We start from the raw sequence: 27,808 nt of genomic DNA, 5'->3' as shown, positions 1-27,808 counted from the left end.
CTTTATCCCATTTTTCACCTGAAGTTTGGCAGCTCCACCTTTGATGAGTCCACAGATAATTTCTTCTACTCTTCCTGGGTCCTTGATATGGACAGTCTTCTTCTGAAATTCTGGCATCTATAAGAAATAGAACAGAGAAGGAAATAAATTATAAACTAAATACAGATGTTTAATTGTTAAACATTAAAGGGCAGGTACTGCATATAAAGAGTTCTGTGTAACATTGAGTAGGATAATGGAGAAGTAAAAAAAAAAAAAAAAAGCCCTGGGACTGCTAGTGGTCCCTAAAGTGCATACAATCTCTGTTCATCCTTGTCAATGCTGCTTCCCAAATGATTTGTCCTCAATTAGCCACTCCCCCCTTTCCATGATCCCCCATGTATCAACTGAAAAATAAGGGATTCTAGGGAAGAAGAGAAACAAGTTATGCTGCTGCAGCACCACCTAGTGGCTGCAATAAGGCACCAAGAAGTAGAAAGAGTTGGGTTTAAGAGCGTGTCATGTGCTGTTGTATGCCCTTAAGACTGATGGTTTTATCATGGTTTTTAGTTGTTCCTAAGATGTTCAGTTCACTTATAAAGACTGAACTCAGAATCCACCTCATAATTGTGAGGACTGTGTACAGAACATTACTTGTTCTCTCAAGGTGTACTTACAGTAACCCATACAGGGCATTCTATGATACAACAACAGGTCACATTTCAGTACTGCTGGAATGAATGTAAATTCAAGGAAACAAAAAACTTAAGATGGTATTGTTAGGAGACGGCACAGAAGTTTTGCACATTAACTTCTGAAAAATTGGAAGGATTGAGCAGTCTTACTGGCAAAGTTTTCAACTTACTTAGTTTTGGGGGAGAGGAAGAGACAGCTCAGAAGAACTTGACTTTGGGGAGAGGTAAAGTACAGTAAAAAGTTAGTTCATTTACAAGTTTTCATGAGTTAGTAAAATGCTCCATCTGCATGGGTTGCACGCACTATTGGGGAACATTTATATTCAAATCCAAATCTAGTTTCAACTGATAACCCCTTGAGGACATTTGCAGGTTGTCTCCACTGCCAGTGATAATTTAGGTTAGTGGCAAAAGTACTGATCAAGGTGTGGTGGTCATTCCAACCTGGTGAGCAGAAGTGCTCCATATATTTTATTATGACTCTAAAGTGAGTAGCAGAAGCTGAGGCACTGCTTGCACTGGTGCTTTTACCATGTGAATTCTCTGTTCACTGCCCAGCATCATTCCTACCATGCCCAAATCCTCTTTTTCTTGCAAAGTCCCTATGCACCACTTATCACATGCACAGTGATATCACCTGCATCTGAGGCTTTCTGTAACCACTATGGGGACTAAGGGATGCAAATGGCCATGAGTTAATGTTTTCATTCACTGTTCAAACTCAGCCTGCATCAGTTTATGCTTAGCACATTATCTTTGCCACATAAAAACTAGAAAATTTTTAAAAAAAAGAGCTTAGATTCTCAAGTAATTGATGGGCTTCCAAAGAAATTCTTATTTGATGACTGATGAGCATCAATCTAATCATGCAACACTGATCTTCCTTCCTGTTCTTGACACTAATTTCTCTCATACTGTACCCTCGTCAATGAGTCCTCATAGTCTGTTAAATATAGACTTCAGTACCCACATTCCCTGGGCTCTCTCAGTTTTCAAATCATATAGCTGAGAGGGCAGACTAGTTTCAGTTCCACTGGAAACAATGAAGAGATGGTCATCACTGTTACTAGAGGCAGACCACCTGTAAAGACTATAAGGAAGTTGTATTCACCTTAACTGAGGTGAATCTGCTTTCAGTTCCATTAAAAGTTACAGGAAATGGCAGCCATTTTGAATAGAGCAATGCTACCAGTAATCAAAATATTTGGAGAAACTTTGGGGGAAAAAAAATGCACGCCTAAAATTGAGACTTGCAATAAAATCACAGTAGGGCAATTGTTGCCTTAGATTAACAGCAATTTATGAAGCAAACTACAAAATTTTTTTCTGTGGTTGAAGGCACTTTTCAGAAGTTAGTAAAAATTTCAAATATTTATTACAGATACATACTGAAGCCAGTTACACCAGCTCTCTGCTATATGTGTAGGATTCTATACTGAGAGCACATTATAGGCAAAATATTTCAATACCATTTGAGAACTGGTAGAACTCTGCACTGCCACTCAGGTGACAAAAATCCATTTCCAGTTGCTCATGCTACAGGTTGGTTCTGGGTGGGAACACTGCCAAGACAGAATGCTCAGATTCTTTTGTAGGAAGTTAGAACTGTCTTGTTTTGCTCACAAGTGATCACTATGGCTCATGAAGTTAGTTTTGGTGAGGAACGTCACTGTTAACACACAAATATACACACCCATCCCCTTCTCAATTCAGATTTATTTTCTATGTGGTTTCAGTGTCATATGCTGTTACCTTCATGAGCACTACATAACCAAGAAAATTGTCTGGACTGGGCTGCAATCTGGATACATTTGTTTTGTACCATCACCAACAACACTTAAAATTCTGTTGAGTAGTAAGTAAGGTGCCATTTTTATATAGTCACATTTCAGAAGAGAACCACTCTTTATACATCCGATGAAGTGAGCTGTAGCTCACGAAAGCTTATGCTCTAATAAATTTGTTAGTCTCTAAGGTGCCACAAGTACTCCTACTCTTTATACAGTGGTGCAGTCTAACTCAGCATCTGGACCTCTCTTGTCCCTTTTAAATGGATGAATATTCAGTGTTAGATAATCTGAAAGTTAAATTAGGAAAAAATAAAGAATGGGGAATCATTAAAGTAAAGGACACAGTAAACTCTTCATAAAAAATGCTTGTCAAATCTGTTGGTTAATCAAGAATCCTCTTGTGAGTCCTTTGCACCAGAGTTGCATGTGTAATTCTGCTATAGAAAAGTATTCACAAGAACTATTGTCAGTACATCAGGTCAACTAGAGTCTTATGGTATGAAGCAAAACATTGCAATTTTCAACTTTTTCTGAGGCATTTTATAGAACATATTAAAATTCATTTTGCAGTTTGTGGATTAATGATAGACAAACTGGAATAAATGGGTATTTTTATGCCTGAGCAAGAGAATTCCTACAGTATTTGAAAGAAAGAAGAGCTCCTCAGCCCTGATCTGTGGTTCTTTTACTCCAGGAATCTGAAAGATTACTCACCTCTGAATCCTTCCATTTCAATTATATAAAATGGACATGCATGTTTAGAAGGGAGGGAATGCAAAAATGATATAATTGTCCTATGCAAGTAGTATTTCAGACATTATTAGGCTGGCTTAATTACCAAGAAGAGAGGGAATGAGATTGGAGAGAGGTACATTTAAACTTCTTTTTAATTCCCAGAGATTTCTCTGGGCATAGTTTGAATATCTTGACACTGATAATGCTTTGCTTTGGACTAAATCTATTTCTTTTTTGGTTTCTGAAAATACTTTTAAAATGCTATGTTTATTTTTCTGCCCAAAAAAGACTATTCTTAAAGAAGAAAATATGATTGTTTCAGTGCATGACATTTTCAGCAAGCATTTCTGAACATAAAGAAAGCATCATGCCTCATCTATGTTGCAAAGTGGCTTACCTCACTCTCACTGGTACTAACTGATGCTGAGAACTTGTGCTGCTCCTTTAGTTCCAATATAGCTTCTACATAAGAATCAAGGAAGAAAGGCAGATTCAATACTCAATATTTCAGAACAAAACTGCCACTTCCAAAAAGAGGACAACTCATGTTAGTTAATAAAGTCCAAATCCTGTAATGTAGATATTTTCACAGGCAGAAGCAGGCCTGCATCATGGGTACAATCTGTGTCCTTCAATAGACTGGAAATCTATCAGGCAGTGTTATGTTAGATCTTTAAATAGTTGAAACCAACATCTCTACTTATGAAAAAGCAATGAACTAATCACTTAAATTATAAGTGATAATTTAATTACAAATAAGAATACAAGCTATTATATTTTGACTAAAATATGTTGACCATGGAATTACTTTAGTTTTAGTACATTTTAAGTGCACTACTTTTTATAAGTGGTCATTAGCTTCCTATTGGGTACTATAGAGAAAGTATGAATGACTTATACTTAGTAACTTCCCCCCCCATGCTTCCAACTGTGGAGCTTATTGTTTTTTTGCTGCATTTGTGATCACATTCTTCATTGTTGGAGTAGATAAGAGGATCCAAGTTGGGAGGAATTCAGAAGACATACAGAAATGAACTAACATAGGAGTGCAAGGTAAAGCCCATAAAAAAAGTCACATGAACACAGAAATTCTGAATTAACTGTTACCACTCAGAAAAGCTCTAGGAGTTAGCTCAATATACACAGGCGCATCAAAAATTCTGATGTGTTGGTTGATTGAAAAAATAAGATGTACCAAGAAAGAGAGAATGCTTATGAGCAATTGTATAATTGATGGTTATCACCATCCTGAATCCTGTGTTCAGTTTTTGTCACCTTGTCTAAATAGAAAGCCTAGAAAACAATGAGGATCATAAGAAACCAGGGGCTTCAAAAGGATTAGAAATATATGAGAAGTTTAAACTAAGTTTTATGGAAGGAGTCAGTTAGGCACTCCTATTTAACACTTATGATAAAGATGTGAATGAAGATCCACAGCCCTGGAACATTCTATAGAGGATATGCAGAAGTTACTGGACTAGCCCATCAAGATACAGTTATCTTTTGGGCTAGGGTGTAAAAGAAGGTGACTGTGTTGAAAGGCAATTCTGACATTGATGAGGTAGATTATGTGTGAGCCTACAGGTTGATGAATGAGCTCTAATTGACAGTGCAGATTCAGAAAACCTTCAGTCCTTTAGAGCCATAGTAGAAGACAACTTGTATAAAGAAGATATGGAGACAAGTTCTGAGAATAAGGGTAACAACTTGCAGGACCATTCTGTAATTTAGATCTGCATCTCACACATGGGTATGTAGTGAGAAGAATTACTTAATGAGAAAGACAGAGTTTTAAGTTCATTTAGTGTTTAATTTATGGAGCATGATGCTCCTGTTCTTTTGTTTGTTTTTACATAGTGTCCAAGGTATTTATATAGATTATTCATGTTTTTTTCATCATTGCTATTACATATAAATAATTTACATTACCCTGGTAGAATATGGTAGAGGGGGGCAGAGAGAAACTAAAATTAGATCTGATCACAAAATTCATACTAAATTTAAAAGGCAAAATCCTGGTTCCATTGAAGTCAATTCGACCAAGTGTAGGTTTAAAAATAGAATAAAAGAGCTTACAGGACTCCAATCTGCTGAAAAGCAACAAATAGAAACAGTGCTTCTAGTGATAGTTGCTTTGTTACATTACAAAATCTACTTAAAAAACTGGTGGCAGATTTAGGTGTCCCGAAACTTTGTTTAATTGAAAAGAGAGTGCGAATGAGTGAAGTTCTTAAAACTACAGGGAAATCTAGAAAGCGGATCCAGGAGATGAGTGATAAAATTCATTTTAAGTAGTGCCAGCCTGATGATATTAGTGATGTATTCATCCATCTAGGTTGTTTGACTGTTATAATGGGAAAATGTTAAAATTGACTAGTTTTGATTTATTGGGAATATAAATTCCCAGATATTGATCTTGTTTGGGCCTATATAAAAGGGGGAAAAAAAATTCATTAGGGTACAATCCTCTGCACCAGTGCCTCTGGCTTATTTAGGATTTGCTTGTAACTGGAGTGATCCAATTTTGTCAAAATTGATTCAAAATTCAAACCTACAGTACTAGTTTGGGAATGGAATACATAGGATAAGTAAATATCTCAATGAATCATCATCCAGGCATGACTGTCAATTTCCTCCACCAATTCCTTTTTCTGCTTTAATAATACAATGCTCTATTATACTTATCTGAGCAACAGAGTCAGACACATCCTTATTTTGTGTCCTGAGAGAACAAAAAGTGGAGTAGTTTTCCCACTAATAAACAAATATCTGTGGGACTGCAATTTCCTGATTTTGACATCTTCCTTCTAGGCCACATTTAGTTAAGGCCTCAAACACAATACACTAAAATATTATAAAGAAAAGGAGTACTTGTGGCACCTTCGAGACTAATAAATTTATTTGAGCATAAGCTTTCGTGAGCTACAGCTCACTTCATTGGATGCTGTAGCTCACGAAAGCTTATTGCTCAAATAAATTTGTTAGTCTCTAAGGTGTGCCACAAGTACTCCTTTTCTTTTTTGCGAATACAGACTAACACGGCTGCTACTCTGAAACCTGTTAAAATATTATACTTGGTCAAAGAACTTTTCTGCACCCACTGAGAATCATGAAAAGGATTTTGGTTTTGCTGAAGGGGTGTATAAAATGAAGACATTTCTCCTGGCAGTAAATGTTGATATGGACTTTACAACTTGTGGGAATAATGTATCTGGGTCAGAGACTAGTATTTTGGCATCTATTTTAAATGAGACTTGCAATTACAATTCATACTTTTGAGGCAAATATGCAGTACCTCTCTGGCTTGAAACCAGAGCACTGAGAGTGGCCTGGGGAGAGAAGGTGAGAAATTGCTTCCCCACCAACCCACTACTCTAGGCATGTCTTTCAGAATCTCCCAAGTGTTCAGAGAGTACCCACAGGAAAGTTATCCTTCCCTTCCCTCTAAATGAAGCTACATCTTTTTGGGGAAAGGAGAAGAGTAGGGTTTGCTGCATTGGTCAATATATTGGGGGAGGGCTACTGAGTCACTGAAGCCAAGAGCAGGTATCTGAGGGGAATATATGGATTTTAAGAGGGAAGTAGGTGAAAATACCACAGCAGGTCTCCCTCTACCTTTTGCTGGAGTTTTGGGATGAGCATAGATCAAGATCTTGAGGGAGGTTCTTGATACTGGATAGGTCACTCATGAGAACATTGGTGGTCGCTTTACATTTTGAAGGCTATTGTCACAAGGAAGGCTACACCCAGCTGTTTAACATTGCAGTTGTTAAAAAATTCACTTTATCTAAATCTTTCATTTAGTTTTTTAATGACAGATATATAATCCCCAGGGGGGAATTCAGTGTCCCCCACATTAAGGAATTCCACTTTGGATAATTAATTAATTATATTAAAGCATTATTAATATATGTGGGGTTCTGTGCACATGCTCTCATTGAGGCCTAGCTAAACAAATTATTTGAACTTTACAGACCATACCTTTTATGTGTTAAGAGATTTGGGGTAGGGGACATAGTTTGGAGAAAGTGAAAAACCTCAATTTCTTTTAAATCCTACAAACTCAAAAACAGCTTCTCAGATTTATTTCAGGCTTTCCAAACAAATCCCATTTGGCCATTGACTAACCAGGGGATATTTCAGGCTGAAGGAGGTTTTTCTAAAAATTTTTATTACCTGTAAGTGACAGGAGCTCAAAATCTGACTTGAAACAGAAAATTATTTTCAGTATTAATTGTATGGAGACATAGAAATGATTCCACAATTAGATCTAAGTGAACATCCTGAACAAGATTAATCATAATTCAGATTTTCATCATCAACTAGTCTAAGATTATAAACACCACTGTTCTGGAGATACCCTGAACGAGGTCATGGAAAAATGGGCAGTGTATTTTTAAACTGATAGCCTTGTAACCCTACTCTACTTAGTATATATAAAGTTCTTGCTTGTTTTGCCAAGGCTAATTGTGATGCATACTTCTCAAAAAGAAGAGCTGCTAGAACCCTCCCTCCTCTCCTGGATGGTATAATGATAAAAATAGAAGACAACCCGAGAATTGTACACAAGTTGTTTTACGGAGCAAGGTTTATTTCCATGTGTGTTAGTACTCTTTGTCCAGAGCCTCAGAAATTAGCTGTTTTCTTACTAAATTTGTTGAGAGATGCAAGCTGGTATGCATTCGCTTTGCAAACCTATAATAAAACTAAAGGCAACCATATGGCCACCAAAAATGTTAAGATATTGGACAAGAATTAAATCAGGTAAGAATTAGTTGTGTTTTAATGTGTATGAATGTTACTAATCTCATGAATTTTAACTGCTGTTACATTTGTTTTCACAATTGTGTGATACAATTTAAACCTCAACAAAACTAGGCAATCTTTCAGATTCTAAATCCATTAAACATCAACTTTTAATTCAGAGGAAACAAGAAAATCTACTTTGATTCTTTATGCCATTTCTGAACAAGGAAGCTGCAAATGAATGCAACAGAGTTGTGATGACTAAAAGTTAACTGCACATTTTATTTTTATGCTGTGGTGGTGACTTCCAGTAACATTTTAAAAGCAAAGAGGAGCTCTCACAGAGCTCAACTTGCAAAAGCAAACTAGTTTTTTAAAAATTACTATGTGATTAGATATATTGAGAGAATTAAAAATATCCTGGTGCAAGGCTTGGGACTCGCTATCATATACTTAGTTATGTACCAGTACCAAAATGACAGAGCAAGATACCAGTGAGTTTCAAAATCTGATATTTTGGAAACCATGGTTAATGCCACCTAAAAGTTGGGAATCTCATTTTCCTGATGACCTACAGTAATTGTTTCATGAAATCCGATGCAAAAACCCCACATCACTTTGATTACTTTCATTTAGTTTCTCCTAACCCCTTTTCACATTTGATATGATTGCAGGGACATTATTTTGAAATGTGCTAAAGCTATAAACCACTGCTGTATCTGTAAACTTAGACTGCAGCTTTCAGGAGGCATAAAGCCTTAGTTTCTAACTCCTAAAGTTTGAAAGTTAGTAGCTATAAAAAGCCAAACTGGAATTGAAGTCTGTGTGGCAAAAACAAGAGAGAGTGTAGTAGAAGAGAGATTTTTAAGTAAGACTCTTCAAATACTATGGCAAGAAATGCTCTGGTGACCTAGTAAGCTTTACTAAGTCATAGTCTTAGCCTGCTGATCAAAGAGGGAAAAAAGTCTGATCTTTGCGAATTATGACACTCAGATATCAAAGCACTGATTATGCTAATTTGTAGCATATTTTGCAACAGTACTAGAATCCTAAAAAGCATAGCATAATGGGACAGGGAGAAGTTTTTATTTAAGATCCAAGCATACTAAATATTGGAATATGTACTTTAATAAAAAATAGAAGAAATAAAAGAAAACAAATTTGAATGTTCAGGAAATTAGTCAAAAGTGTTTTCCCCCATTTCAGAATTTTGTTTATAAGATTGATTGATATGTTACAAATTTCTGTGCTTACTGCAGCACTGACTTGGACATTTTTGGAAGAAATGCATGTTTTAAGAGGCTATTCTTGGACAATTGACTGACAGCACTTTTTTTCATGCATTTAAAAAGAGTACCTGTGCGTTGAGCTTAGGGCACTCTTGCTTCTTCTGTCCTTGATTTTGTCCTACTGCAACAGCATAGGTGGTAAGCAGTGTCCAGAGATGCAGGGCTTGCATACAGGCTGCCAACAAAAACCAAGTAAACCTCTTAAAGAAATGGTGTGCTACATTATCTGATTTTTTGAAAAAATTTAAAAAAAAAAAAAAAGAAGATTTTTTGCTGTATATACATAAAGACATGGACACTCACAGTGTATATTTAGACCAATTTGAAATTACCCACATTTTAAGCGATACCAATGCACATTTTAAATATTCCTCTCCATACAAGATCTATTAAATAACTAGATCAACGATTTTTTTATTCCCTTAATGCTGTTTTGAAGTCTACATTATCAGACATTGATTTTTTAGAAAATGTATTAAGCTGTCACAATAAGCAAGCATAAGTAATACACAACTGATAATACTGGTTTATAAAATGCAGACAGAAGACAGTGCCATTTCTGTTTACATGAATTGCACACACTTACCGGAGGGGTTTGCCGGAGCAGCTGAAGGAGTGAAAGAAAATTCTTCTTGCTTGGGAAACACTAATATAGCAGCACAAGGTGCAGTTGTGGGCGTTTCCAAATACAGCCTGACTAATCCCTGTGCAAAAACCCAGGGCCCTGTGACGCACATCAGCAATGCACAGCACTTTGTTATGCTCAGCTATACAGCTTACAGACGATCAGCTGGTGCACCAACAACAGAACCTTTGACCTTCACTGAATGAACAGCTTTGATGGATGCAGCAGGCAAATTTGGATTTCTGTAACAGAGTAAGGCACTTCTTGTTTTGCAAAGCAAAAGCCTGTTTCTTTGGTATATTTCCAACCTTTTCCTACCAAATCTTTTAAAAGTGCCTTAGGACAGCAATGAATTCCCTACATCTCATTAATAAAAGGTGTATGCAACTTATTTAGTAGAAGAAACAAATTATAGGAAATTAAGTATTTACAGAGCCATTACTTATCTATGGAGTAATGAAGCAGGAAATCCAGGAGGACTGTTTGTTAGTTTTTGGGAGACAGACAGCCTCTATTAACATGCTTTAGTAATTTTGTCATTAGGAGCATTGCCAAACTGGATGAAGAAAAAAGTAATTGGGTGGGGTTGGGGAGGGAAATGGGATTGAAAATAAATTATTTTCTTATTGTAAAGCAGTGGTTTTCAACCATTTTTCATTTGCAGACCCCTAAAAATTTCAAATGGAGTTGTGGACCCCTTTGGAAATCTTAGAGAGAGTATGTGGACCACAGGTGGAAAACCACTATTGTAAAGGATAAATAGTTTTTCCCCCAGTCTCATTTGGAAAAGTAAATGTCATGTGAATTCCATGCTCATGAAAGGTTCCAATGTGACAGCACAAGTGCAAGCTTCTCCGTTGCCCCACCAAAACCTGCATGTCCTTAGGTTTTTGGTGGCTCTTTCACCCTCAGAACTTGTCCCGTAGACATCAGGGCAGTTGATGGTACAGGATGTTACATGGGCTGCAGTTGTGTGCTGATTGGGCCGCAGGTTGAGAACCACTGTTCTAACTAACCAAAAGGGACTACCTGCAGGATAGGCAATGGTTCATTCTTTGTGCCCACCATGCCCTGCCTCTGAGACAACTAACAAGGGCCCTAAGTGGTTATGTGGACATTCTATCCATTAGGATCTGAATAAAACCAAAAAAAAAAAAACCTTATTTCTCATAGGTTAGTGCACTCTTACAGAAGCAGGAAATTTGTTCCAGACCACGTTCAAAATATAATGCATCCCTTCCAAAGGTTACACATTATGATTTAGAAAGTTAGTTTGCATAGATGTTTACAAACATTTATAGCTTCTGTAGGGTCCAATAATGATTTGAGAGTGTTAACATGCTTTTGGTTTATAAATGGTCTATAAGAATGTGTTTCAACTGAAACATGATATACATAGTAATTTGACCGAGTCTGAATTATTTAATATAAAGACAGACAACTTTGCAGCTCATAATGGAGACAAGGATTTATATTTTAAATATACTTATGAAAACTGTGAAAAGTTGTCTAGTATATGAATATGTATTAATGTAAGGGCTTCATTCTATATACTTTAGTTCATCAAAAATGAACCAAGATTAACTAAGTCTGTGTCACCTTGAAGGCATGGTATGTATGGATTGAAACAGGTCTCACAGGATGTCATTATCAGTGTGCTGGAGTCAGATATTGCAAACAATGGAAAAAATGATGGGATATCGTCAGCACGTAATGCTGCTTGGGTATTGTTTAGAGGGGAAAGATAAACCTCATGATACCAAGAATTTAAGGAGGTAAGAACGCTAGCTTGCTCCCTTAAAAAAGTACTACTGTACTTTATAAGTGAGCTGAAAGTCAGGCTGAATTAAGATTGAGGGGAAGTGTTAAAATTAGCTCTTAATTTGTACATTGTATAAAAAAATTTAATACTAAAATGTAAAACCAGCATAATCTTGATACATTTCAAATAAAAAAGCTACCATGTTATATTACAACACATTTCAAATTAGTAAGAGCGCCCAATCTTAAATTTTTGAAAGGATAACTCAATTGTGTTTTCACATTATGAAAGTGGGATAGCTAGAAATGAAAGACCTACACTACAATTAAAAATGACCTTGTTTAAAAAAAAATAGTTGCCAGATACATCTGCTACTTTGACATAGGGTAAATGAAATAAAGCATTGCACACAGCAGAAGGTAACAGTAGAGCAACATGGTTATTTATTACAGACCAGATCCTGGTCACGCTGACTTTCAGTTTGACCAGGATTTAGCCTAAACTTCCTTCCAACTTCTGTACAGAGACAAAATTCAAATCACTATCTGTTTATAATGAGATATGAACAAAGCCCAGCATGACCTCTGTACAATCTTTACTCTCTCAGTACTGAAGGTCATTTTAAAATAATTTAAGTACCACAGAGGGAGGGATAATTATTTTAGCAGCTAGAGGAGGTTAAAATAGAACTCTTCTGGCTGAGTACTGTAGTAGTAAGATTTTTCTGGAAACACTTTCAGTACAAAATATTCTGGGAAATGAATTAACAGAAAAATAAGTAGTCAAAAATGTTTGGTTTTTGCAATTAATATTATGAATATGTTTTAATTTGAATTTTTACACTGTTGCTCTATGTCAGTGTTTCTCAGTTGGTAGGTCAAGATCCGGTGGGGAAAAAGGGGATGGGGTAGGGGCAATGTTGGTGTCATGATGGCACTGTGGGGTTGCTAGGCATTACATTTAAAAAAACAAAAACAAAAAAAAAAAACACAGTCTGAAGCAAAGATAATCTGATTTTCCATATCTCTTTACCCTTCAAGGTCAGGTATTCTGTCAACCTCTTGAAAACACATGCACACAAATTATGTAGATGGATCAAATTTATCATTTTTTGCTGTTTTGATTTTTACATTTATAGTAAATTAAAGTGAGTTGTGAATATTTGGCTCTGAATAAGAAATCATCAACCTGAAAAGGTTGAGAATCACTGCTCTATGTAAGATTTACTTTTCTTTTGGTTAGAATCAACTTATTACCTTATGTTCAGTTCATGTGGTATTTTGAGATGACTGAATTTTGTTTTTATACTCCATTTCCACTCAGTAGCTGTACATTGCTTTACTATTTTTTCTGGTGGATATGCTATAGTTGGACAACTGAGTATATCCATATGGATATTAGCTATTTTCACATTTCTTAAATAAGACAATATCATTTCTTGCTTTCTGTTGCAGAGAATTTTGTAATATGTTAAGAAATTAGATGTATGATCAGAAAACATATTTCTGTAAACACAGACTAAGATTTGTATACATAGTTTTCAAGAACTTCATAAGAAATAACTATTAGCAAGTGGATGAATTTCAGATGCTACGAAACCGCTTGAATTATCATTTCCAGAGAAAGAAGAGTGCCAACTCAACCTTACTATTCTAATACCAAATTCAAGCAGGAGAGAGAATTATAAAACAAGTCTATAAAGGAGCCAATCTAAAACCGTATCTTCCCTTCAACATTAATGGATAAAACAGATGGAATGGATATGCAGTAGTAAACTTGTATCTTGATACCAGCAGGATATTTGATATGGTTTCAGTTGACAGTCTCCTAGGGAAATGAGATGCGGGTTAAGTAACTGGAGGTAATATAAAGCTGCCAAGTGGGTCCTGCAGGAGTTCTGGATCCAAAACCATTAATTTTTTCTACAAGAAAATTGGAGTGTGGAACAGAGATTATGCTAGTCACATTTGTGGATGATTAGATGCTGGGAGACATTAATGATAGGATAAAATTTAGCATAACCTTTAGAGAACTAGGATGAAATCAACGAGTTACAATTCAGGGAAATATGAAGTGGCTCAAAAGTAATAATCAGACTCAAATACAGATGGAAGATACTGTGTAAGTTGAAGGACCTCGCAACTTAAACAAACAAGATAATTCTGCTCTACTCAACACATTGTATGCCTCATTAACAGTAAAGGATTCAGTCAGTGGCTCCAAAAGAACAGACAAATGAGAAAGGCAGATTTCAAAAAGAAATAAAAACCAATAATAAGATCTCAAAAAATAAAACCTAAAAGGTGAAGCAAACTAGGCACATTAAACTGGGAAAGTCTGGATAGAACAGTCCAAAAATAAGAAAGAATGTGATACAGAAGAGAGAGGCAGTTTCGTTAGTCAGTAAAATCAAGTATGATGAACGGATTAAAAGGTGCAGCAACAAAATTTTAGGTTACATATTCAGAAGATGTTTATATGCCACCAAACCATTCTAGAAAGTAAAACAAGCTACCAGGGGAGGTGAGGAATCTCCTTCACATGAGGTATTAAAAATTGTATGCAATATCATTTTATCAGGATAATAAAATTCCATCTCCACATATGATGCAGGAAAATAATTAGGTGACCTATTAGTCATCCTTTCCAACTTAAATGACTGTATGATCATAAATGAATTAGAGAAGACATAACCATAAAAGCTATTCCCATTGTGGCTGATTTTAGACATTAAAATTTTGGCTCAGTATGTTGTATATAATATGCCATTTTCCCAACACAAATTTTGAATCATTTGGAATTTCCAGAATTGTAAGTCAAGACACCATTGTAAATCAGCTGATGAAAACAGTTGTGTAATCTTACAGTTGGTCAAAAGTTACATATAAATATTTAAGATGAATTATTATATCATTTTAATGCCTTTTACATTATCTGTACTAAAGAAGATAAGAGTCAGTTATGCATAAAATCATAGAATATCAGGGTTGGAAAGGACCTCAGGAGGTCATCTAGTCCAACCCCCTGCTCAAAGCAGGGCCAATCCCCAACTACATCATCCCAGCCAGGGCTTTGTCAAGCCTGACCATAAAAACTTCAAAGGAAGGAAATTCCACCACCTCCCTAGGTAACCCATCCCAGTGCTTCCACCACGCTCCTAGTGAAAAAGTTTTTCCTAATATCCAATCTAAATCTCCCCCACTGCAACTTGAGACCATTACTCCTTGTTCTGTCATCTGCTACCTCTGAGAACATTCTAGATCCATCCTCTTTGGAACCCCCTTACAGGTAGTTGAAAGCAGCTATCAAATACCCCCTCATTCTTCTCTTCTGCAGACTAAACAATCCCAGTTCCCTCAGCCTCTCCTCATAAGTCAAGTGTTCCAGTCCCCTAATCATTTTTGTTGCTCTCTGCTGGACACTTTCCAATTTTTCCACATCCTTCTTGTAGTGTGGGGCCCAAAACTGGACATAGTACTCCAGAGGAGGCCTCACCAATGTCGAATAGAGGGGAACGATCACGTCCCTCGATCTGCTGGCAATGCTCCTACTTATACATCCCAAAATGCTGTTAGCCTTCTTGGCAACAAGGGCACACCATTGACTCATATTCAGCTTCTCGTCCACTGTAACCCCTAGGTCCTTTTCTGCAGAACTGCTGCCTAGCCAGTCGGTCCCTAGTCTGTAGCATTGCATGGGATTCTTCTGTCCTAAGTGCAGGACTCTGCACTTGTCTTTGTTGAACCTCATCAGATTTCTTTTGGCCCATTCCTCTAATTTGTTTAGGTCCCTCTGTATCCTAGCCCTACCCTCCAGCGTATCTACCACTCCTCCCAGTTTAGCGTCATCTGCAAATTTGCTGAGGGTGCAGTCCACGCCATCCTCCAGATCATTAATGAAGATACTGAACAAAACCGGCCCCAGGATTGACCCTTGGGGCACTCTGCTTGATACAGACTGCCAACTAGACATGGAGCCATTGATCACTACCCGCTGAGCCCAGTGATTTAGCCAGCTTTCTATCCACCTTATAGTCCATTCATCCAGCCCATACTTCTTTAACTTGCTGGCAAGAATACTGTGGGAGATCGTATCAAAAGCTTTACTAAAGTCAAGGAACAACATGTCCACTGCTTTCCCCTCATCCACAGAGCCAGTTATCTCGTCATAGAAGGCAATTAGATTAGTCAGGCATGACTTGCCCTTGGTGAATCCATGCTGACTGTTCCTGATCACTTTCCTCTCCTCTAAGTGCTTCAGAATGGATTCCTTGAGGACCTGCTCCATGATTTTTCCAAGGGTACACAGTGAGAGCCGCTTAACTGCTGTGACTAATTGTATGGCTCCAAATCAAAACAGACTCTCCAATATACAGTGCATAGTTTAAAAAAAAATTCTTAAATGACTATGGGAAATGTAACAAACAAATAATGAGTTTTCTAGTTAACCGCTGCTCTGTGGAAAACAGTTTCTTAATAAATTACTTAAAATTATAAAGTGATGTTACACACAATAGTGGTGGAACTAGGGGTGTTACCATACCCCCGGCTTGAAGTAGTAATAACAAACCCCAAATACATGGTTTTCATTAGCAACACCCCTCTATAAAAATTGGTCCATCACCCCAGGTTACACAAAGATATGGGTCCTGGTTCAGCAAGGTAATGATACATGTGCATACTTTCAGAAGGTAAGCCCACTGACTTCAATCAGCCTAAACATGTGCTTGAAATACCTTGCTAAATTGAGGCTATAAGGAACCTCAATTAAGGTCACGTGGCGACAGGAGTTATTCTGTGCTTGAAGGAGGACCGAAGATGTTTTTTTGGGTTTTTTTTTTGCCAAACCAAGAACTAACAACCCTACATTGAGACCAAAACAAAAAGTTATTAATCAGTGACTGTAGTTAAAATAGATGTGGCTCAACTGTCTGTTCAAAACCTTCTAGAAAGCAACAAGTTTTGTGATTCCATACAGAGCTCATGTTATCACTTGAAGGCATTAAAAAAGGACCACAGCATTAATGTGCCTCATTTCCTTCCACTTACCTAGAGCTCATAATAGAATCTCTGTAAAAGCAAGGATGGAGCTATACTGGCAATCAACTTGAAGAACTACAGTTTCTGGGAAGAGTGACCTTTCGTTCTCCTTTGGGTATTGACAGTATAGTGCCCCATTCTTGGTAGACTTATTAGCAGTAGCCACCCAAGGAAATAAGGATGAGAACTAGTTTAACTACAGGATTTCTCTTCTGAACTGGGTATTACACTTAATTACCAAGTCAAAAAAACAATACCACTGTTTGAACTGAGCTTCAGGTAAGTTTGTATGCCAAATTTTAATCCTCTACTGCTCTCCCTGAGCAAGTAATAACTAAGGCCCTAACCCTCTAATGAGCTCCAGATAGGTGGGTCCCTGAACAAAGCCTCACTGATTTCTTCAAGAGATGGCGTTTGGAATCTCACTGGGTGTGAGAGTTCCATGGGTAAGGTTCAACAAGACTAAGGGTGAAAGCCGTGTGGATATGGCACAAGACTGAAAGTTTGCATATCTGGTTCTATTCTCAGGTCTAACTAGGTGACCCTGGCATGTCACTTCATGTCACTCTGTACCTCACTTTCCCTCTCATCTGAAAAATGGGGATGATAATACTTTGAGTTCTACTAATGAAAACCAGTATATACTCTTAGTGATCAGTAGACATCTGGGAGTGACCTTTACTCAGGAACTGTAAGTACTGGGAATATTGGTCAATAAGTGACATTTTACCAAGCCACCGTATGCATCTCTTGACGTTTAGGAAAAAAAATTATTGGATGGCAACAAAAATAACTGAACAAAAGCAGAGAACTGTGGCCAGGAAAAAACTCCAAATGGAACAGATCTAGAGTTAACTACCGAGACCAAGGGCTGAAGGGTATGACATCAAGGTTCTGACCTTCACCCAACTGAGGCAAGAAGAAAATGAGCCATACTTTTGGCCCTTGGATCTCAACCTTAAGCTTCATGTATATAGTGCTATCAATCAAAGTAGGTTCCTGTGCAGCACCAAAGGCACAAGCCCCAAGAGTATGAATATATACAGACAAAGTAGGTGGTTTAACTTTCCCTTTAGAGACAACCATAAATGAAGAACCTACTTTTATGCAGAGACTTTCTACTCCATTTCTCTCTTTCCCCCACCCCCAACTGTGAAATTCAAAGAAGAAAGTTCTGCTGGGCTTTAGTATTTATATTTTGGAAGGTGACGAAACTCTCCTCCCTCCTGTATGGGGACAGGAATGCTATGATTTTTCTGGGCATGGCATAACTTTTTAATTATTCCCTCTTTCCTTCCTTTTCCATTCTTTTTTCAAACAGATTACTCCCTAACATTCAAGATCTCTGCATTTCCATCCTTGCCAGATCAATACTAAGCAGCTCCCTTTAACGCTGGTATGGTAATGGAGCGGCAGTGTTAGAGAGACCTGATCGGTTCTGACCTTTTGTTAGAGAACATCAGGTCTTTCAAGGAGAGAGGGAATTTTACAGCCAAAGAACTCCCTCTACCCCCCAACAAACACAAAAATACCCTGTACTGGAGGTAAATTTACATTTAAGGTTGCTACTGTGAATAAATCCTTATATAAAATATATAGCCCAAATATTACAATATTAAAAACCTAAGCATGGAAGTTACTATTGTAAAAAGTAATAAGTTATGTAAATATTCTACTGCCCTTATAAGTCATACATTACTAAGAAATGTGAAAATTCATCTTGCACACTAGAAAAATGTAATTCTGGTCCACACCACTTATGATAGTTTTCAGCACACAGATTTCTAATTCCATATGGTACTTGCCACAGTCCAAATTAAACATCTATTTGTTTGTATGTTGAAAGAGTTTGTAAATGCATTTTACCTAGAAAACTCACCTCCAACACAAGACTTTATCTAGAGTGAAATTTAGATTACCTAAGGTCTGCACAGAAATGGTTGCTGCTGATTCTCTTATCTACCAGTAAGAAAAAAAATTTGCTTAAAAATCACTAAGTCTAAGAATGTTGTATCTAGATCAAATAAACTCTGACCCTTGAAAAGTAGAGCTGCAAGACCCAATTTGGAACTAAAATCCTCAGTCCAAAGTTTAATCCACAATGCAGTCCTAGACATCAAGCGACATGCTATATACTTGTGTAGGAATGTAATGGTGTTAACATATTACAGATAAAGTTACCTACTAAGGCTATCAAATTAGTTCATTTCTTATCTTTTAGGATCCCTTAAAAAGTTCCTTCAGATAATTCAGTAACACTAAGGGTGAATTTCACACTTCCCATGCTGATTCCAAGGAACCAGGCTCTGTATGGAGTTAGGATGGTGTTGAAATGTATCCACCGCTTCATAGGCATCCCTGGTTACTTGATCCATGAAAGTGTGAATGACTCTGCAGTACAATAGGGCACCCACCTGGGGAGCAGGAGATGCTGAGTCAAGTCCCCCTGCTCCAATCACTGTGTTCTGCCTCTGAACACTCCCTCTGCAACCAACTATTCAGAACTGAAATAGAGCTTGCCTTTGTATCATGCAGGGAGCACACAGGGGCCTCTTGTTTTGCTATTCTGCCTGTTCTCCTCCTTCCTCTCTAGTTTCTTGACAATTTTTCCATGCTCAACTTCAACATTAAGACCCCAGTCCATTTGAACAAAAGGCCTGAGATTATCCTATATCTGCATTTAAAATGGTATTACGGGTGCAGAAAATATCAAAAAGTTGACCATAGTAATGCAGTTCATTATTACAATAATTAATATTTAGGTTGCTAAATGGTAACTAATATGTTTGTAACAGGAAGGGAGAATATTAAAAGAAGCAGGGTTAAGGACAGAGACATTTTTATGGCATTCACTGTATATGAATATCCTTGGCTACTTCAGCTATCTTAAATGCCAGAAAGTCTAGAAATAATTAAGTGCTACAGGGATTTTTTTACTTTTAAGAAATAAATGTTGTAAACTAATAAAATATTTACAGTTTTAACTATCCAACTGTTTTTTAGCTTGGAATACATAAAAGCAGAAGCCACATATTTCTTTCTGTCACCTTTCCTGCTTAAAACCATGATATCCAAAGAAGACTACAACACAGATATCACTAATTTAAGGTTCTCTGGGTGTGGGTCAGCAAGAATTGTCTATTTGTATGCATAATCATTAGGTGTTAAGGATAGCGTCAGAATCGTATGCTAGCTTACTATGAGCATACTCTTAATTTTTAGTATTTTTAAGCAAGCGTAAAGATATGACTTGCTTTGAATTGCACTCTAAAGCCTTAACGGTAAGTTAGAGCTTGACTGGGAATTGGAATTCAGTCTGATCTGCTTCCAACATTTGAGAAAATAGCAAAGAAAATATTCTGTTACCAGTACAGAACTAAACAAAATCAAGAAAAGCCATTGCACTCTTGATGAGGTACAGTTTAACAGGCGTCACATGACCTGTCCTTCCCGGGCACACACCTTGTTCAACACAAGTGTCTCCGGGTTGCTAAAACAGCATTTCTATCCCTCAGAACACTCGCCTGTAAATATTGGGCAATCCCAGCTGCTTCTCTTAACCCTATTTCAAGGGCCCTGCAGATCTCTTCAAAACCCACTGTGACTATACCACCGACTTCTGGGTTGGAAAAACCATTCAACTTTTATTTAACCAGATTAAACGTAATTTCACCATAACAATAGCTTTCCAATAACCCTTCTACTTCTTACTCAGGGACTGGGAGGGAAAGCCTAGTCTTATCGGAGCCCCACAGTTCTTCCCTTCATGGTCAGTCTAGTTCTCTGACCTACTCCCCGTCTCCAGGAGCCAGCCAGCGATCCTACAAATTCAAACCCCCCAAAGTTCCAAACGGGCAGCCTGGGTACAGTGTCCATCCAGGAGTTCAAGCCTCTATTAGCCCTGTAGCATAAATTCTTTTTGGTTCTCATCCCATTCCATTATACAATAACATCATATCAAATAATTTCAATTTAATATAGTCTCTTTTCCAGGGATAAGCTATATGTGAATGATCAAAAAGTCAGTATTCAAAGAAGGAAAGGAGAAAGACAAGGGGGATAAAAAACAGGCCTTGTTCAAGACCCAAACATATGTTACGCTGACAAGCACTGGAACTATCAAAGAAGTCTTGCACCAAACCATGGAAAGGCTCCACAAAGAACCATTTCAAAATTCACATAGTAACAGTATTTGTGAAGCTCAACAGATCTTACCAAGTATTACTTCACAGTGCTACTGTTTAAGCATAACAGACAAGATGTAGGTCATGGACAACCAAGTGCATTATTATTACTAAGTAGTCTTAGAAGCTCTGTGTCTCTTGGTGCCAAAACTGAACAGGATCTTCACTTCAGAGGAAACCCTAACTCTTACCACATTATTCCACTCTGATTAGCTGTAATTTACATTGCTGAAAATGTAATTGTAACTAGTCATCATTCTAGATTCTTTTGTAATATCATCTTTGTCAGTGGCTTTTTTTTGCCACTTGATATCCAATTCACGAGACATTTCCAACTATCTAAGAAAGTAACTTCATATTTAAAAAGCATGAGACCATTTTTTCCTCTTCCTGCAGTCTCTGGGTTCTTTCACCACATACCTTTCAGTTTCTGCAATAAGCAAGGTAGGGATCCTACAGAAAACAGCTTCCTTCACTATATAACCCTGATTCACCACATTTCCAGAGTACAGTCCGTCCTTTACAAAATCCGTATTTGTCTTTGAAAACTGAATAATACTCTCTCTTTCCAAACATAAAAACAACAGCTCCACCCATCACCTTCAATAGGAACTAAAGTGAATATATTAAAGCAGGAATTACTGCTGTAAGTTTCAGAGTAGCAGCCGTGTTAGTCTGTATTCGCAAAAAGAAAAGGAGTACTTGTAGCACCTTAGAGACTAACAAATTTATTAGAGCATAAGCTTAAGTGAGCTGTAGCTCACGAAAGCTTATGCTCTAATAAATTTGTTAGTCTAAGGTGCCACAAGTACTCCTTTTCTTTTTGCTGTAAGTTTGGCTTATCTACCTGAACACCTCAAAACTAAGTATTTCAAGTTTTAATGTTATCTTGTTAAAGAATGTAGAAAAACCCAGGCAAGAAGATTTTAGTGAAATGGAAAGAGAGAGAAGAGATCAGGATGAAAATTCAATAGAATAAAGGTTCAAGTTTTTAAGTGAAGGTAATTAAACAAACAATTTACTTAGAGGTGTGGTGGTTTTCTATCACTGGAAGTCTTTAAATCCAGGACTACATATCTCTCTCTAAAAGATGTGTTATAGCTCCAACAGAAGTTATGAGATTGATGCAACATTTACTTGGTGACGTTCTCTGGCCTGTGTTATATAGGAGATCAGATTAGTTTATAATAGTCCCTTCCATCTTTAAAATCAATCAGTGAATGATTCTCCGCAGCTTAATTCTATCCAGTGAAATTATATAACTTAATACAATAGAATTATTCTATTTTATCAAGAATAAATAAAATTGAATCAAATTCTTTTTTTCCCCTATGTATTTGCAAACCTTATGCATCTGTGAATGTTAACTGACAAATCATCATGGAAAACCTACAGTTTATAAAAAACAAAATTTAACATTTCAAATTCTATGTTTTAGGACTTAGTTTGCATCTAAAAAGCTCTACTCAAGGATGTATGCCATCAAATATATAAAAGTATCTTTTGCATAGTTGGCAGAGATGTGGGGAAGGAACGTACATTTCTTAAATGACAAGTTTTATTTTTTTTTTGGTTTAGAAGTTGTACACCTCCATAAAATATATATAGTGAAAGTGGTCATATTAGATTAATAAAGTGCATCATAAGGTTTTAAAATTCAAGTTGGTACCATCTGCTGTTTTATTGTGTGCATTGCACCTAAGCCAGCTAATAAAAGGAAAACCCTATATTTTAAAAAAATTAATATCTTCCTCTGATTGAATAAATACCCCCTTCCCCGTCATTTCAGCTTAGCTGAGATTTCTCCAAAACTGCCTAGTTATTTTTCTTAGAGTGGAGTATCAGGACAGGAAGCAGGAAAGAGTCAGACATCTGAAAGACATACTACTCCTATCAGAAGCATGCTGAAGAAAGAATGCTGGTCAAGTCCAGTAGCATAGGCACCAAATCAATGCAGGGAGGAAGCTGATGCATTTTTCCTCATGCAATGAATAAAAGTTATAAATGTCAACAGGCTGGCACCTCAATTTCTAGAAATAGTGATCTTCTCAGACTAAAAGTCTAGCAGATGCTTTAAAGTACCTTAAACACTGCATGTGCATTTAAAGCCACCGACTGTTTAATCCACAAGGAGTAGACTTTCCCCCACAGCAATGTCACCTACAATCACCAGTTCACTTCCACTGACAGTAGCTCTAGTATAGACTAACTACCGTGATCTGAACCTGCTTAAAGTTAGGTGACATACTGATTTAAACACTGGCAGTTGGTCTACGCTAGCACTCTCATTGTTACAACTAGTGGTAAAAATCAAAAGGGGAGAGGGAAGCCTACTGTAGAGAATGACTTTGTTTCACCACAGCAGTTTTTTGCCTAAAGCTTATTCAAGAAATAATGTTTATTTTCATTTTAAAAATTACTTATTTAAATTTAGTTTCTATTATTTGAACATAAATTTAAAAAAGCAAAACCAATCAACATCCATTTCATTCATAAAACCTAGTCATAAAAGCATTGAGATAGATGTCAATTTAGTTCCTGCATTAGATCATCACCTGAATTATTCAAGGAAAAATGGAGCTAGTGAGTAACTTATTACAATGCAATTGCAATTAGCAACAACAACAATCTGAACTGATGTGGTAGATGCCTAGAACTTTTTTTTTTTTTAAACTAGCATTATCAGTTGAACATTGAACAGTATCACTGAAAAAATATTTTACTGTTTTACAGACAGACATATCTTCTACCTTCCTATCTCTTTCACCAAAAATGTGTTGGTAACAAGTTAGAGCTGCCCTAATGTTTTTTAAAAAAATAAATAAATACATAAATAAAAAAAATCACATTACGGGATGCACTGAATCCTGACCTTTACTATTTGGAGCTCAAATTGCAACTGTTAGCACATTTTATTGATAATTATTAAGACTACAAGGAATCAGTTTTCAAAGAAGATAGGTTAGTAATGGTGATTTCATCAACCCTTTCAGGTTTTATAAGAAGCTGTACTTCAAAACTGGTATTGAACCAAAAAAGTTTAATCAATTTCATTTCTTGACTGGACTAAGTTCTATGAAGATCAAACTGATTCTTCAGTTGACTGTGGTAAAGAAAGTCCTATCTGAGAAAATATGAGTAAGTTTTGTACTTATTTTAGAAAAAAAACCCAGAACTCTGGCATTTTGTTTTGAGGCCATATTTTTTCCTCCCATAGGTCTCTAGAACTTGACAAAAAATGCCTAAAAGAGCATTCTGGACTCTGGACCACAGAAACAGAACGTCTGAAGTCTCAACTGCTACTTGGACCCCATCTAAAATGGGTGGAAAAAGCCTGTTAGGAGAACAAATGTTTAAACACAGTTCATGCTAATATAGTGTAAATATGCTTTTCCTGGCCTGAATAGACCAGTTTTACAAACCATTTTCTAATTATCTACTAGACATGGGTCTTAGAAGAGTCTTCAGGCAATGCCAACTTGTTTTAGTTATGCATGTCTTTGGGAATGTATCATTCAAAACAGTAAAATGATTATTCTAGGTAGACACTGGTCTAAAACAGTTTGTAAAATGGTAGTGCCTGGTCTCCACTGGCCAGCTAAACCATGTTTAATACTGAAATAAAAAACATTTAAAATCCGTTCTGTTAATACTCTTATTACCAGCAACGAGAGGTTTTTAAGGGTCACTGCTGCATGAGTGGCTCCAACATTAGTTCCTCAAGAGATATTCTCCAAATTACTACTTGAATCAGGCTCAGAATCTTCCCCTTCACAATTCTCCTTCTCTCAAATGGACCATCATATTGGATATCTTTCAAAGTTCCCGTGCTCTTGACACCATGGTCATGCTAATCGGAGAGGGAGCGTGTCTACTGGCTACTGCACGAGAGTAGGAGGCAGGACTCCCACGTTCTTTTTCCTGATTGCCACTCACATTGGACAAGTGACTTAACCACTGCACCTCAGTTTACCTATTTATCACATTTATAGAACAATGCTTATTTATCTCAAGGAGTGTTGGGAAGCCTCATGAATCTTTGTAAGCAAGTTTGAGATGCTTGAAGGGTACATGTTATGTAAGTGTGAAGTATTATACATTCCTTATTTCAAACAGAATGAAATACATTGATTTCATCCTGCACTTATGGAGGTCTTCAAGCTCCACTCGCGCTAATGTGACATCATTGTTTCCATAGTAACTAATGTACATCAATATAAAAAAGCAGAGACTAAAACCCACAACAGAATACAAAAGGAGAAACACTGAATAGCATAAACAAAATACATGGTAGTGCGGTATAACATTATTGCCACTCATTTGGGAAGACCTGCATTCTTTGTGGCAGAATTACTTTGTTTCGCCACAATTGACAGCTAACACAACTCTTCCCAAAAAAGTAGTGTTACCTTCCCCCCCCCTTATTTTAAATACCTCAACACTTTTTATACTTCACACATACTCATTATTCATATCCAAGGAATACACTCCTTTATCTCTGCAGCCATGGAATAAATTGCAGTTATTTTGCATCGCTGACCACCTCACTTGCCCTCTTCTAACCAATTCATTTCCCAAACTCTAATTCTAACATTCCAGAAACTTATGTTTTCCTTCAAATACTTACAAACAAACGTGACAATCAAAAACAAAGAAAAGGACTGTTCTTAACCTGAGTTAGTTAACTCAAAGTAAAGTCTTAGTGAAGACAAGTTTCAGAGTAGCAGCCGTGTTAGTCTGTATTCGCAAAAAGAAAAGAAGTACTTGTGGTACCTTAGAGACTAACAAATTTATTTGAGCATAAGCTTTCGTGAGCTACAGCTCAGCCCAAATGCATCCGATGAAGTGAGCTGTAGCTCACGAAAGCTTATGCTCTAATAAATTTGTTAGTCTCTAAGGTGCCACAAGTACTCCTTTTCTTTTAGTGAAGACAAGGGAGTCTGTGGTTTTCACATCAGTTAGTAGATGTAAAAAAAAAAAAAAAAAAAAAAAAACACCAACCAACCAACAACTATGCGCTCCCCCATAAAGACATAACCCAACAGCAAAGTTTTAAAGAAAAAAAACAAACCTATTTTAGCCACTGATACTTAGGAACATGCTTAACTTTAATCACAGTCCAATTGAAGTCAATGTGACTATTTATGTAAGAAAAGTTATGTACCTGCTTAAGTGTTTGTGGGTTCAGGGCCTTAACTTTCAGTAGTTTGAATGACAAAACTGCTATAAGCAATAAACAAAGATAACCTACCAGTAACAACATTTAAGAAAAATAGCATTTATAATTTAGTTCATTAATTTTAATTTACAGTGTCAATAGCACATTTTACAAAGCCTTATTTAAATCCTCCTACCCTCTTTCCAAATATTTTAGGAAAGTAGAGCTATCTGAAGCTACAAACCTCAACTTCCATACCTCCACAAGCATCTGTAACAGGAAACCAAAACCATACAAAACAAAAACAAAACCCCATACTTTCTATACATTGCATGTAAAAATTTTTCACTGGGGGGGGGGGGAATGAGCTGGTTCAGGGAGATTAGCGATACACACAGTGGATTTTTGCTGAGGTTCATATGTTGATAAAAATGTGATTTGCACATACCGGTGGGAGTAACTGCACAGACAAATGAACAGCTGAACATTTTAGTATTTGCATGTGCAATTGTGGTAACTGTTAGAACCAATTATGTATGAATAATTATAAAAATCTAGGCCTTAAATCAAGTCTAGGGCTGATGTGAAATAAGTTGATGCTCTCAGTCCAGTTCTTAGTGGACAAGTGTCCATATCACAAAACGACCCTAACAACTGGTACTTTTGTCAAGTGCCTCTGTAAAAGCCTAGTTACTAAATATGCCAGGGGCAGCAAATTACAGTCACTGGAGCTCGCTACTCCAGAACAAGCCTGAGGCAGTATGGACGAAGCTTGCATGGATAATACACCTATTTGTACTACACTTCGCAGAGCTGTTGAGCGGACGCCTTTCACAAGCATTCCATTCACCACTTCCTCAATTTTCATGTTTCAGAGTAGCAGCCGTGTTAGTCTGTATTCGCAAAAAGAAAAGGAGGACTTGTGGCACCTTAGAGACTAACAAATTTATTTGAGCATAAGCTTTCGTGCATCCGATGAAGTGAGCTGTAGCTCACGAAAGCTTATGCTCAAATAAATTTGTTAGTCTCTAAGGCGCCACAAGTCCTCCTCAATTTTCATGTCACCCAACCAACTCCACTGTAAAACTGCAACCAGTATAGGTGCTGGAACTAGGGGAGCTGCCACAACCCCCTGGCTTGAAGTGGTTTCCAGCATACACAGCGTTTACAGTTTGGTTCAATGGCTCTCAGCACCCGCGCTATACAAACTGTTCCAACACTCCTGGCGACCAGTTTGCAAACAAACAAACCCCCCCTCCTAGTCTGATGTTATCACTCCAGCGCCTCAGAGCCCAGCGGTGGATCCCCCCACTAGGATTCCAGCCGATCCTGTGATGCCAGCGTGTACCTGGAAGGACTTTACTCCCCTCAGACCAGCCCATGTAGACGTACAGAGGGATGGATTCGGACTCCTCCTCCTCCTCCTCCTCCTCTCACCCTCCCCACAGACTCAGGGCGAGCAGACTTTGAAGCTGCCCGAAACAGACGGCCGGGGGGGGGGGGGACACACACTCTCATGGGGCTGTCAGGATGGACAAGCCCAACCCTGGGGGTAGCAGCCCTCCCTTGTGCTAGGCGGCGGCGGCGACCCGCAGTCCCCGGGCTGGGGGCAGGAGGGGGTCAGGGGAGAAGCGCGGTCCCGCTGGGACCTACCATCTCGATGATCTTGGTCTTCCTGCCCGTCTTCTTCTTCATGGTGAAGATGTACTGGGCCAGGACGACTCCCCCCACCAGGGCGCACACGCTGGCGCTGGCCACCGCTCCCATTCTGGCCACCGCGGCCCGGTCCATGGCGGCTCCTCCCTC

The 27,808-nt window shown here is 37.6% G+C and overlaps 1 protein-coding gene across 7 annotated transcripts in view; it reads right to left on the bottom strand.

The window, feature by feature from the left end:
* The window catches only part of NT5C3A (5'-nucleotidase, cytosolic IIIA), a 35,352-nt gene extending 7,558 nt beyond the window's left edge, over window positions 1–27,794 (bottom strand). For 2 of the 7 annotated variants that reach the window (XM_038388492.2, XM_038388493.2), the window contains exons 1-4: window positions 27,656–27,794; window positions 9,821–10,101; window positions 9,303–9,409; window positions 19–117 (exon numbers count right to left, since the gene is read on the bottom strand). In XM_038388492.2, coding sequence (XP_038244420.1) covers window positions 19–117; window positions 9,303–9,409; window positions 9,821–9,971 — 357 coding nt within the window. In that variant the 5' untranslated portion in view covers window positions 9,972–10,101; window positions 27,656–27,794. Of the gene's footprint in view, window positions 1–18; window positions 118–2,426; window positions 2,446–3,596; window positions 3,662–9,302; window positions 9,410–9,820; window positions 10,102–27,655 lie in introns of those variants that run through there. The other 5 variants (XM_038388496.2, XM_043508783.1, XM_038388495.2 and 2 more) reach the window with 5 other exon arrangements.
* Window positions 27,795–27,808: the final 14 nt, after the last annotated feature.

This window comes from Dermochelys coriacea, chromosome 2, assembly GCF_009764565.3.
Source record: "Dermochelys coriacea isolate rDerCor1 chromosome 2, rDerCor1.pri.v4, whole genome shotgun sequence".
Lineage (NCBI taxonomy): Eukaryota > Metazoa > Chordata > Testudines > Dermochelyidae > Dermochelys > Dermochelys coriacea.
Note: the sequence above shows the minus strand (reverse complement) of the source record. Positions and strands in the feature narration are given on the sequence as shown.